At 36.1% G+C, this 13,162-nt stretch overlaps 1 protein-coding gene across 3 annotated transcripts in view; it reads right to left on the bottom strand.

The window, feature by feature from the left end:
• The window catches only part of LOC117168927 (Fanconi anemia group I protein), a 426,852-nt gene that overhangs the window by 191,783 nt on the left and 221,907 nt on the right, over positions 1-13,162 (bottom strand). For all 3 annotated transcript variants that reach the window (XM_033354903.1, XM_033354921.1, XM_033354913.1), the window contains 2 exons: positions 10,295-10,602; positions 10,003-10,194 (listed from right to left, as the gene is read on the bottom strand). In XM_033354903.1, coding sequence (XP_033210794.1) covers positions 10,003-10,194; positions 10,295-10,602 — 500 coding nt within the window. The remainder of the gene's footprint in view (positions 1-10,002; positions 10,195-10,294; positions 10,603-13,162) is intronic.

The raw sequence follows: 13,162 nt of genomic DNA, 5'->3' as shown, positions 1-13,162 counted from the left end.
TGCACGGTATCTTCCACATAAATGTGGAGGATCAGTCAATGTCGTGTGAGCTAACGTTTGCTTTCCTTAAATCGCCCGGATTGAAGTCTGGTACGGAGGGTTACATTTTGGCATGCCAAGACGGTATCGTTTCCACCTTAACATACCGTCGCCACATTTTGAGCCAAGACATTCCCGATAATAGCTGCAGGGCGTGCCATACACACCCTGAGCATTTAGCTCACATACTATCTAGTTGTCCAACTCATGCGGGAACGACCTACATCCAAAGGCACAATGCGGCATTAAGGGTGCTTTATTACCATCTCTGTCACTCTAACGGCATTAAACTTAATATCGCTCCTCTAAATGCTCCTAGGGAAATCGAGTCAATTGTCGAGAATATAAAGTACCGCATATACTGGAACTTTATATTCTTGACAATTGTTTCGGTTGCACACTCGAGGCCAGACATAGTTCTTCTTGACTTCGAGAAGCGAACCATGTTCGTAATCGAATTTTCGGCTCTTGGAGGTGCCAAGCTTTCACTCGTTAATAGCCTGAAAATCACCTATCTCACGGTCGTGAGACGTGGTTGAGGCTAAAATTTTACCGCGATTTCGCTGGGAGCGGGTGCAAATAACTGGAAAGCTCCAGGTGCGGACATAGTGCATAGCTATTGATACACGTAAATAACAAGTGTGCATCCTGCGCTGGCTAAGTGTTTTCAGAAGATTGTCGAACACGCATATCTGATGACAGATTTTATGTTTAAAAGTACTGCGTATATAACCAATAGCCTGTGTTCAAATTATTTATAAATGCTCTAACCCTACAATGGCAGAGAAGGTAGACTCAAACTGGGACGAGAATAATATCCTTCCAGAAGAACAAAAGGATGTTGTAAAAACTTCCGAAGTAGTAAAGATCTAGTCATCATAGGCGCATCATTGACTTCTTAATGCATGCGATGATGCTTTGGGGTACAAAAATCAATTATGTTTATCATGGATAACCAACGATAACTAGATCAATACGCATAACGACAAGTTTATTTGAAGGAGATTGTTTCAGTGCACTATGGTTCTGTTTTGCGTTAAACGAATTGAGTAAAACACTAAACAGCACGTCTCATGGGTTCAGAATTCATGATAATGAGGATGGTCATTAAGTGACCCATCTGCTTTACATGGATGACCTGAAGCTATACGCTATTTCAGAACAGAAATTGCAGCAAGTAAGCGATGTCTCAAAGCAGTTTTCCAATATTATCCACTGGAGTTCGGATTAGATAAACGCAGAGCAGTGCATTTAACCAGAGGGGAATTATGGACAGCAGAGCTAGAGAACGAGTTCAAAAAGGACATCGAAGCAATGGCCTAGAGCGACTTATATAATTATCTGGGTATTCTGGAATCTATGGGTATTCAACATACCATAGTTCAGAAAAACCTAAAGACTGCCTTCATTAACAGACTCAGAACAATTCTGAAGAGTTTTCTCAACTTGACAAACAAAATTAGGGCAATCAATATCTGTTCCATCCCTGTCCTCACGTACTCCTTTGGGCTTATGAAATGGTCTCACAAACCTTGAAAGGTTAAACAGAACCGTCCGCGTAGAAATGACGAAGCAGCAAGTGCACATTAAAGGCTTTGAATATCAAGGCCGAAACCATTGAGGAATTCGAAATGCCATAGAAACAGAAGCCCATCCGCCGCGAGCATTCCCAAACGGTAGATCAACATGAAGTGGATAGTGAGACATCCAATATTTGACTGAGAAAGGGCGTCCTTTATCCAGAAAGAGAAGATTCTTCATTGCGATTCAGGGCAGGGTTGTCAGCCCCAGAAATGATCGCAAACACTTTTAACATCAAGACGTGGTTGACCGGTGCTGATTATATGGATATAGCAATTATGCCATCGAGCACATTATTGATGGTTGTCGCGTAATGGTTTAGAGAGAATATTTTTTATTCATTTATCCAATAATTTGTTTTTCCGACCTAAGATCAATACAAATGAGTAGCAATATAAGATACAAACAAAAAAGTACGCATGTGTAGCCAGATTAAGCAGCAAATTATAAAGAAGTAACTTACAAAAATCGTAAAAGAGAGAGATTATTTAAGGGTATCATGACAGTCACGTCTCCACAATGATCGCTGACCTGAGATTGATATTCTTGAGTCAGAATAGGCAGGACAAACAGCTAGCAGGGTCATAAGTGAATTTATATTCTCTAAAACGTATACAATCCCTGACAGAGCCCAGAAATCTAAGTCGAGCAATAATAGAAGTTATATAAAAAGGTAATGTAAGATGCAGATATTATTGGAAGTCCGGATAGATTTTTAGATATGGGAAAAATTGAAGACTACTTGAAAGGAGGGATATTTCATAGTCAGAATGCCAGAGATAATCAGAAAAGTTATTTTGAAAATCATCCATATTTTTAACGAGCAACGCAGAATACAAGTCAAGCCACATTTGCTTTGACTTACACAGAGTGAACATATTTTTTGAGCTGAAGAACCCAGTTACACTTCGGGTTGCAATCAGGTTTTAAGTATATTGCCTTCAAATTAAGAAAATATCTTATAGGATACCTATCATCAGGCACAGCCAGCAACCTCGACAAACATTTTAGCGCTGACTTAAATATATCATAAGCTAACTTTAAGCTACCCGTCTTTAAGCGGAGGGCAAAATTCGGCGTGTATGTTGGTAAGCCTAGTATTTTCTTAAAGAAAGAGGACTGTAATTTTTCGACTGAATCGAAGTACCTTAATACATAGACTTCTATTACGTACAAAAGAACACTAAGCGTGAGACTGCGAAAAAGGGTATTCTTAGTTTGCCAGGCATTAGGTTTAGATGCAAATAAAATTCTTGAAACAGCACCCATAGCAATATTCGTAACAGAATATGACTATAGAATTCGCATAATCAAGTAGGACAACGTCACATAAGTGTTCTATTGAAATTTCATACATACCATGATTTCGTAAGTACTCTTCTAGATCATATATGAAAAGGGCAAAAAGGAGAGGAGTAAGGATCTCACCTTAAAGAACCCCACAAGTTACCTTTACGGGCGAAGTCAGATCCTCTTAAGTGCGAAAAGACATGTGAGCGTTATGATAGAGATTCTTTTATAATTCGTATAAGTGTAGTGGACATGCCTACCCTTAGAAGTTTTCTCCAAAGGTGACAGTGGTTTACTGAGTCGAAACCCTTTGTGAAACCTATATAAAAAGTAAAGACTCGTCGCTTAAGGCAGACAAATGAATTTAAATTAAAGAATTTAGGGTATAAATATGATCAATATAACTTCTTCCAGGCCTGAAACCGTCCTGATTTTCTGGGAGAACGCTTACCTCCTTGACACACGCAGTCAATCTTGTCATCTGGATCTGAGAGAAGATCGTAGTAATACTATTTATAATGGAAATTCTCGGGTAATTATGATTGTCAGATTTATCACCCTTTTTATGCAACATAAATGCAAGCATTTTTGACCTGTTAGATGGGACTCTTTCCTCGGCCCAGATCTCGTTGAAGAGGCAAGTACTGTACCCAATTTTCCGGAAGGTTTTTGAATCATGGTAACTGCAATCTAAATCTATTGACCGCTGCCCAAAAATCCTTAGGATTCTTACAATCCGCTAGTAAATTCAGCAGTGCATATTCGTATTGCCTCTTTTTGGACCTACGTAACTCCAGAAAAGATCTTTTAACTTCTAGATATTTTGTCCCCTCCATATCGGCAAAAGCCGACCTTTTAAAGACATTTAAAGATTGCCTAAGCCTACGGCGCGTGACTCTACATTCTTTATCATCCCAAGGTTTCTTCTCTGGAGTATGCCATTTAGGCTTTGCAAGTGAATTTAACTTATCAGCGACAGATGAAATTGTGGCAATTAAATTATTATTTGGGGTATTTATTTCACCGTTGGAGTACGCTGAGTTGTCAAAAATAGACACTTCATGCATAGTTACATTTGCGGTTTTCATTCCAAATTATTTTATTGTACAATAAAAATGCGTCTCTATTTACACTTGTTTCCTTCTGTATGAAATACGAAATATCAACGCGAACTGAAAGATGGTCGGATGTCGTATGCAATTGAAGTACAGTCGACTCTACGTCACTTCTCGCTACGACACTTCTCGTTTCACGATTTCTCCTTCATTCGCTTGTCCTCACTCCTTGTCTCATCTCACACACACATACGCGGCCGGCTATGCCTACTGCGCCGCACGCGGTTAAACGCAGGAGAGAGGGTTATCTGACACCACCTGTTCGCTTCCCCTACAGACCCGAAAACGAGAAGTTTTGTAGAGTCTACTGTACTTGAAAATTAGAAATCAGATCTATTGAGCCACTGTTACACACAGCAAGATCGTTAACACTCATACAACGAAATCCAAGGAAAGTAAAATTGTCTGGAAAATCTTTAGAGGACCCCCCATTTAATATCATTAGCTCACCACCCTCAAGAATTTTAACAAGAACCTCCCCCCTTTCGCTGATATAACCCCGGAAAGGTCTTCCTCAAAAGTCTGCTCGAACAGCTTAGCATCCATAAATGGTTTGAAATTAACATTACTCACAATAAATTAAAATACCCTCCGTCAACATTTGACAAAAATAAATGTAGGAGAAATTAAAGAATTTTGAAGTGGTATATAGATTTGTTTAAAAAAATTGCTAAACCTCCACTAGGGCGACCGACTGTAGTTAAACGTTTTGCATTACTTACAATAGCGGTGTAATCAGGAACCCAAACAGGTGATTCTAAATTCTGTGACGTTACCCATGTCTCGCACAGGCAAATAATATCCGAGCTGAGTACGTAATTTGCGATATCAGAAAAAATGGAAAGGCCGTGAGTATTCCAGAAAAAGATGCGAAGATTGCTGCCCTTAAGACATTTAGATTTTGTCGTGCTTTTGTCGTTTTTAGATTTGTTTATTTCCATTTTCATTTAAGAGGGATTCAACCTCCGGGGTAGAAAGCTGACATTCCTCCAGCATAAGACTGCTACCCTTGACAAACACGTTAATACCTGCATTTTTTTTAGCTTGGTCAGAATGTGGTATGAGGTTTTCTGTTCTTGACACTCCTCTGGTGATCTGTCAAGTGTTACAGAAGGGCTCAACTCTTTGAAAACTGCGCGTTTGTTGAGAACATCTTGGTTCCATCTGCCAGAACTGAAACGCACAAGAACGGGCCTATTGCCTTGCGTCCTTCCCAGACGATAAATGGTATTAATGCTCAACTCATTAGGTGAGAGACCATCGCTAGTGAGAATATTGAGAACGAATGTGAAGAGATCCCTGTTAGATTCCTCATCGTCCGATAGGTTGCGAATCAAAACATTGCAGGAGCAGGCTTGTCGCTGAAAGTCAACCTGTCGATTGAGTAAGCCACACTTTTCCTCTGATTCCTGATGACTTTCTTTCAGCTTTTTATACTGTACTTTGGATGAGCTAAATTCGATCTTTAGAGCATCAAAATCGGACTTTAATTGAGCTTTGTTATTTTTAAGAAATTTGACGTCCTTTTTGGTTTCCTTTGTGTCGGCTTCGATGGAGTTTAATAGTTTCAGCACATTCGAATCTTCACTCATTTTTGTAAATAGTAGCTACTTTCAATGTTCGAGTTAAGAGCGATCGATGATAGCTGTCACACAAACACACAAACACACACACACACACACACACACACACACAGTGCGCCAAGCCTGGAGAAATCACGGACACTACCTGATGGGCAATGCGAAACTTATAAGGATATCTGTTGAAGACCACAAGTTAATGAGAAAGACACAAAATCGGTCAGAATTCTGAAAGAAAATCACAAAATCAGGAACATAATCGCGTGTCACAGCACAAAACGTGCGCGATATTAGGCAAAGAAAAAACCTAGCACTTGAGACTCTAGGTCCAATTAAGAAATTCATACGCACTACGAGAGACGCTTGCTGCTCACACCGGCGCCAAATTGCAACTACTAACAGAGAATATATGTATAGACATAACGATGTGACGGGCATTAAACATAAACAACTTGCACTAAACCTGGGACTCTTAAAAGAAAGGATGCCTTTCTATAGATATACTTCAATGTCCGTTTTAAAAACGGAAATTACATCTTATACTGGGACGTGACTATCCAGACGGATCATTAAATCCGAGCCAATCGGACAGACATCGTGATGCGAGAAAAAAGGTGAAATAGTCTACATCATCGACATTGCTTGTCCATTTAACCGAAATTTGAAGTCAACCTATGCAACCAAGATCCACAAGTATAGCGAGCTAAGGCAAGAAGTAAATGCCATATGAATGAATGTGAAGCATGCATATATTTATCACATTGGGATTCAGGCTACAGGAAATTGCATGCAAGATTCACTGCACATCTTAAATATTCAGGAGTCAATAGGGTACTGAGAGCAGTTCAGAATGTGAATTTATTACACATCTGTCGCCTTGTCAGAAACTTACTCTATCATCGGGAATCAAGCGACTAGAAACCTATAGAGTGGCAGAAGTTAGCTGTCAGAAAGCATCCAGATGTGACTGTTGTCACCTCCAACGCTCGCGGCCGCTGACCAAGTATAACAGCGGTAAAAGACTGACTCCAAAGATCACCATGCTCTTAATTTTGTGCCTACAACATCACCGCAAAAGATTTCAGTAATCCTATTAAATTAACTTATAGCATCCTCATCTCATCAGTCACTCGAGAACAAGTTTCAAAAAATAATATATTTGCTATTGCCAGATAATAATAATAATGGTAATAATTATATTATCCTCCAAGATCTGAAGACCAAGATAATTTACGTAATTGCATTTTCGGGCTCAGTCAAGGAGAATATCATGGCAAGCGAGGAAGAAAAACGGGCCAAATATTAAGCTCTTCTTTTAGAGCTAAGCTACAAAGTCCATCCTGTAGTTCTCATAATCGGCTGCCGCATAGGGTCATCCGCGGCTAGAGACCAACTCCAAGGAAGAGTGTTGTACGACGTCTCTTGCGTAAATTCCCCACTCTTGCTTACCTACTAGGATAAAAGGAGCAGGACTAGACGAAGTACAAATTCCAGTTGAGTGGGGATTGTTTGCTTTAAAGAACCATGATCGTAGCTTCCGTGGTCTACAACTTCTCACATATTAAATAATAATAATTAAAAGAGCCTCGGTGGCTCAGGTGGTTAGGCGCTCGGAGTTCAAGTTATATGTTCGGGGTTCGATCCCTCAGCCGGTAAATGTAAATATTTTTATATGTATCTTTACCGAGTCTCTAAGGCATCGGATTACAACCTAAGCAGCAGGTCCACCTATCATGTACTTGACTGCAACCTAGTCCGTGAATGATGAGGTAAAAAATCAGACTTTGCCCAATATGACACATTAGTTACAATGCTCTTATCAGATTACTTGATTGAATTACAAAAATACGCCTGTGACTGATGCTACGAGTATACAGCGGGATAGTTCCATAGAGACTATTCAATAATCCAACTCTAACAGAATGCCTTAGACATATTGGGCTGTGCCCATCCGAAACCTCAGACAAAAATAAGTTATAAAAATATATTTTCAGCAAATAAACATTCAACTGTTTGTTATGTTAGCGATCAGTCTCTCAAAGTAGATACTCATGAATTATTATATTTTCACGAGTTTTGCAAACGTCTTCTTGTGTTGATACCCATTCTTCCTCAGTGCCTTCAAATGAATTTCTTATAGCTGAAATTAAAGTAACAAATGCTCCGAATATCCTAATTTTGATAGTTTATCATCCACTTAATACGGGCCATATCACTGATTTTGAAACATTTTCTCTTCAGTTCTTTGTACATTTTAATGTTATTATTTTCGGGAACTTTAATGCTGATCATTGTGAAGATGTCTACTTTACTCATCATATCAAACGATTTTTCTTTTCTATTCACATTTGGTTGGATATTTGTGCTGTTTATAACGAGGATAAGATACAAGAATATGGCCAAAGATTTTTTGGGTTATTTATTCTGTTTATGATGAGGATAAGATAGTACAATATGGCCAGTGAAAGGTAACATTTTCTTAACAAAATGACCTAATTTATGTCAAGTAACGTTACGTGCTCCCTAAAGAGGAAAACAAATTCCTATGTTATCGCGATTTTTGTTATATGAATGTTGACAATTCCTTGAGATGTTTGGTGTCTTGCAATTGGTCTGAATTGTTGCGGTTGATCCTATTGACGACAAAAATTCTATATTTAATGCAATTGCAATTGATGCTAATGAAAAATTCTCTGCGCTTCGTATGTAACAACCTGAGAGTTCCGCGTCGTTGATTACTCAGGAACTAAGGTCAATGATGAAGGAGAGAAATAGGCTATAAAAAGTAGCTATACTTAGTATCATCGATACGTTCGTTTTACCTCTGCTAATGCTAAATAGTTCTATTATTCAATATAATAAATCCGCTCAAAATTTAGGTGTCACCTTCAATCCTTCACTTAACTGGCAGGAACACGTCTGTCATATAGACAAAAAATAAACAGAACATTGTATCCCCTTAGAGTTAATATGAAAACCTTAAATAAGTCTCTGTGTATTAAATTTGTATATAGGCTCATCTTAACCCTCTTATATCACTGCTGTTGTATGTACGACTATATATCACTCGAACTCGATGTAAAAGTACAGAGAGCACTAAATGAATGTGTGAGATTTATCTAGTGCATACCAAGATACACCCATATCACGGTTGATTCATTGAGTGTTAAAAAGCGACGGAAATATTTTATGGTCCTCAATCCTTCTTATTCTTCGTATTTTTAACTTAGCAATTCTCCGTTCTTTCGAGATTAATTTCTATATATACAGTATTCGGAGTCGTGATACAAAACGAGACGGAAACTTACTACACATTCCTATATGTATAACTTCTGCATATTCCAATTTTTTCTGTCTCTTATGCTAACCTCTAATTCTCTGCCTAATAATATAAGAGCCACATATTATTTAGCCTCATTTAAGATCGGTATTTTCCGCCATTTATTGTCTAAACAAACGTCACTTATATAGATTTGTAAAGGTTCCAATGGAGACACATATTTTTTTAATTAACCTTCAGTTATTTTGATATTAATCTCGTTTTTGTTATATAGCGTTCATCGATTCTCGCACTAGTTCTTACAATCTGTACTACATTGTAATTGATTATTTTATTTCACATATTTAATGTATTATTATACTTATATTTTTTGCCTTATGGGATACTGTCCCAAGGCTTCAATAAAGTCTAATCTGATCTGTTCTTGTTGTACTCGTGCCGAAAAAATTCAGTTATTCGTACCAAAATTTTGGTACGCGTAGTCACGTTCTTTACATGTCCAGGCATTTTCAATTTTTTTCCTACGTATAATTTTTAAAAACTAATTTTTCGCTAATAAAAACGTTGATAAATTACAAATTAATAATGCTTATTGCTTAAAAATTATTTATCACATATTACAGTCATTAACTTAATGAGAAACTAATTTTTGTATTACAAACAGTAATTTGCCGACTTCAAAATATATTTGTTTTCTATTTATTATTTTTGTGGTATTTATTGCATATTTACTTTTAAGATATTGAAAAAAAAGGATTAGAAAAAAATTTAAAGTGCGAAGACTTGAATGCGTGACGGCTGACTTTCTAAGACTCGAGCGCTCTATACGTCAACCGTCAGTTATTCTGTACGGATTTATTTCAAGTGTTTTTTTTCATGAACGGCTAACTATCTCGGCAAATGGTTTCAGCTTGTTTCATATCATAGCAGGGGTCGTGCACATGATACCTCACACGTTTTTCTTTTTTATTTATCGTTGTATCCCTTTTGTCATGAAAACAATTTTAGTCTCGCCTCTATTCAAACAAAGAAAAAACGTGTGACGTAAAGAGAAACAAGGCAAATGCTGTGAAACCTGCAATTTAATTAATAATTTATTTGATGAAAATTTTATTACCTTGAGGAAATCAACAAAACGGATGTAAGATTTGAATAAGCTAACGACATTTTCAGCAAAATGAACGCTGTCCACGGACCAAGCTCCAAATCTGTAGGCTATTAATGCCTCGCAGATAGAGATCGTCAGTTTGAGTCGGTGCAACGCTTTCTGTGATTTAGGAAGATTGTCCAGCAAATCAGTTGTTTCATTCTAAAAATTTTGCAGGAATTTTGAAATCATGCATAAAACATATTAATTTGGTTAGTGACTAGTAAATACTGCAGACGAAACAAGATGTAAATTAATTTACCAAATTTAGATGTTCTGCTTCAGTTCGAGACGTTCTTCTGCAAAAAGATTCTAGTATCATAGAAAATTCGTGTACCGCTGCATAATTCTTCGAAGCTGTCTTTATGTATATTTTCTGTATCAGGAAAATCAATTCACCCAAAGGTTCCTGTAAAATCTCTTCAGCGCCTTGAGTTATTGTGCATTTGTCAAAAATAACAGGCGGCACGATATTTTCATCTGGCTCATAAAACAGCTTAAAGCGTTCAAGCAGCATCTCAGTCACAAATTCTGCCAATTCTGAGTTGACAGTAATAGCATCGTAGAGGCCTATTACAAAAATGGAATATAAATAGCTTGCAATTTTTATATTAATAAAGAAAATATCAGACTTATCCTAGGTGAAAATATCCATGTAGAATTCCGTCTGGAATTGCATGCCGAAATTTGTAGCCCCTACGTATAACAAGGTATAGCAATTTAAACAATAAAAATATCAAGATTTTAGGATGTGCAAATTGATAATTTATTTATTTTAATTATAACTGATTCCTGAACTAATTTAAAAAGAATGCAGTACTACAGGGGCTTTTTCACTTTTTCTACCCCTCCCCTTCACCACAGATCATGAAGCTAAGCTTGAACACCTCTAGGTGATATCATAAATACGAACTTATACGAGTACCTGAACAGACTTCGCAATAGCCCAAAATACTCTAAAACATAGATACTAGTGTTTTTTCATAAAAATAGGAGAGTAAATTCTTTTCAATCAAATTGATGTATAGCTAAAAAGTCGACTATTTAAAAAAATATTTGACTTTTAAACCCGAAAAGAAGAATTTTCAACAAAGATAAATTTTCAATCAATAAAGATGATTTTTCAATTATATAGTTGAATTTAAAAAATAAATAAATAAATTTTAGGCCCAACAGTTGGATTTAAAAAAAAGTTGAACTTTCTAGCAAAAGTGACGAGTTTTGAAACAAATAGTTAAATTTTCATCCTTTCGCGATGAATTTGAAGCCAAATGGTCGAATTTGCAAACAAAAAACGAATAACTTTAACCACAGATCGTTGTATTTTTGACCTTTGTATCTCGAGCAAGAAAAATTAATTTTCAACCAAGACCTTTTCTATAAAAAAAATATATGAATTTTCGATTTAAAATGACAAATTTGTTGAATTTTCAACAAAATAGCTAAACCTTTAACCACATAGTTTAAATTTTTAATCAAAAAGTAGAAATCTCAACATATCAAGATGAGTTTTTAATTCAACGAGAACTCCTCAACCAAAACAGATTAATTGTTAAACTAAATAAAAAAGATAACATTTCTACCAGAAGAGATACATTTTTAAACCATAAGAGGAATTTTCTACAGAAGATTTATACATCAATAAAAAATGGAGCGCAGAGGAGTGGTCAGAGTTATGGAAAGACGGGGTAATAGTACCCCAAGTCAGCAAGGAATAAATATGACCCTAATATCGAATTGATTCTAGAAAAGTTAAAATCTTGTATATAACTTCTATCTAGATGGTATGTGTGAGCACCAACACAATGTCAGTAAATTTCAAAATTGTGCTTTTTTATAACAGTTCAAAATAGTACAAATAGTACAAATCTTCTTGCCTCATTTATTAATCATTATGAATACTTCTCTTGATGCCACTGTACCTACACTGTGTCTATAATCATTTCTCAAGGTTACGTAGCACCCCATATAACGAAATTTACGACTAATTAATTTTCAGCTTAGTTAGTACATTTTTTTCATTAATTTTCAGCTCCGAATTTAGTGCCTGAGGGTAAAGTTTTCGTGGGATATTTGCTCCATATGTGTTCAATATATCTGCAAAATTACAATAATGTCACTTTTTTCATTGAAAAAATACTTTTATGAACCTATATACAATATCTTGGAAAATTCCAGTTAATACACTTGTCAACGTACGTGTTCATGAGGTTCAGCTACCTGGACTTCCATCAGTGCAGAGCGAAAGGAACATTTATGATTCGTAAATTTCGTACTTTCTTGCAGTGGCTTACAAAATACTATATTGACTCTTCATAAGTTAGTTCGAGTACACAGTTCAATACTAGAAACTAAATCTTCATACTAAATAAACTCTTGTGTGTTTTTTTCAGATTTTTAAAATAATAATTAAGCGAGCGCATTACGTTCAAAATTTTGGGTGATTTTAGCGAAGAAAATTCATCAGAGTTAATAAACTCGCCAAATTTCAACGTACAAGCTGACTGCATTTGCATCTTTGTTACTCTCAGGGAATTACTGGTTTGTCGGCGGAGTAGTAAGCTAATTATCTTGGGCTCAGATTGTGAGACCCAGACTTCCACCTTTGTAAATTATTCAACTGTTCTACATTTATCCCTTCAGATTTTTTAAGAATCTAGATTTTATTGCGAGCTTTTAAATATTAAAAATTCTGAAGAAATAAGTAATAAATTTATAAGAATGGAATAAACTGTAACAATGATAATAGATTATAATGTTTTATATTTCACTAGTTATAATGAGTTTAATTTATGTAAATTTCATTTAATTAAATGATTACACAGGCCCACAAAAAAACAAAAGTGTCTGTGCAATTGACCAGACCTATATCTTCTTATGTATTTTTCGACGCTGAATCCGAATTTGCAATAAAAAAGTAGGGTCCAGCTACTTTTTTATGGGGTTTTGCTCGAAAAACCTCATTTTTTACGTTATTTTCATGGTTTTTTTTAAATACAAAAAAATAAAGAAAAATTTTATTTTTTTGCTTCAGAATCGAATTCTACGGGAAAAAATACATCGAAAACCATGTTTTGATTTTTTTTTTTACAAAAATTTCAACCCACCATACGGCGATGAAAAGGCAGAA

This window comes from Belonocnema kinseyi, chromosome 1 (assembly GCF_010883055.1).
Source record: "Belonocnema kinseyi isolate 2016_QV_RU_SX_M_011 chromosome 1, B_treatae_v1, whole genome shotgun sequence".
Taxonomy (NCBI): Eukaryota; Metazoa; Arthropoda; class Insecta; order Hymenoptera; family Cynipidae; genus Belonocnema; species Belonocnema kinseyi.
Note: the sequence above shows the minus strand (reverse complement) of the source record. Positions and strands in the feature narration are given on the sequence as shown.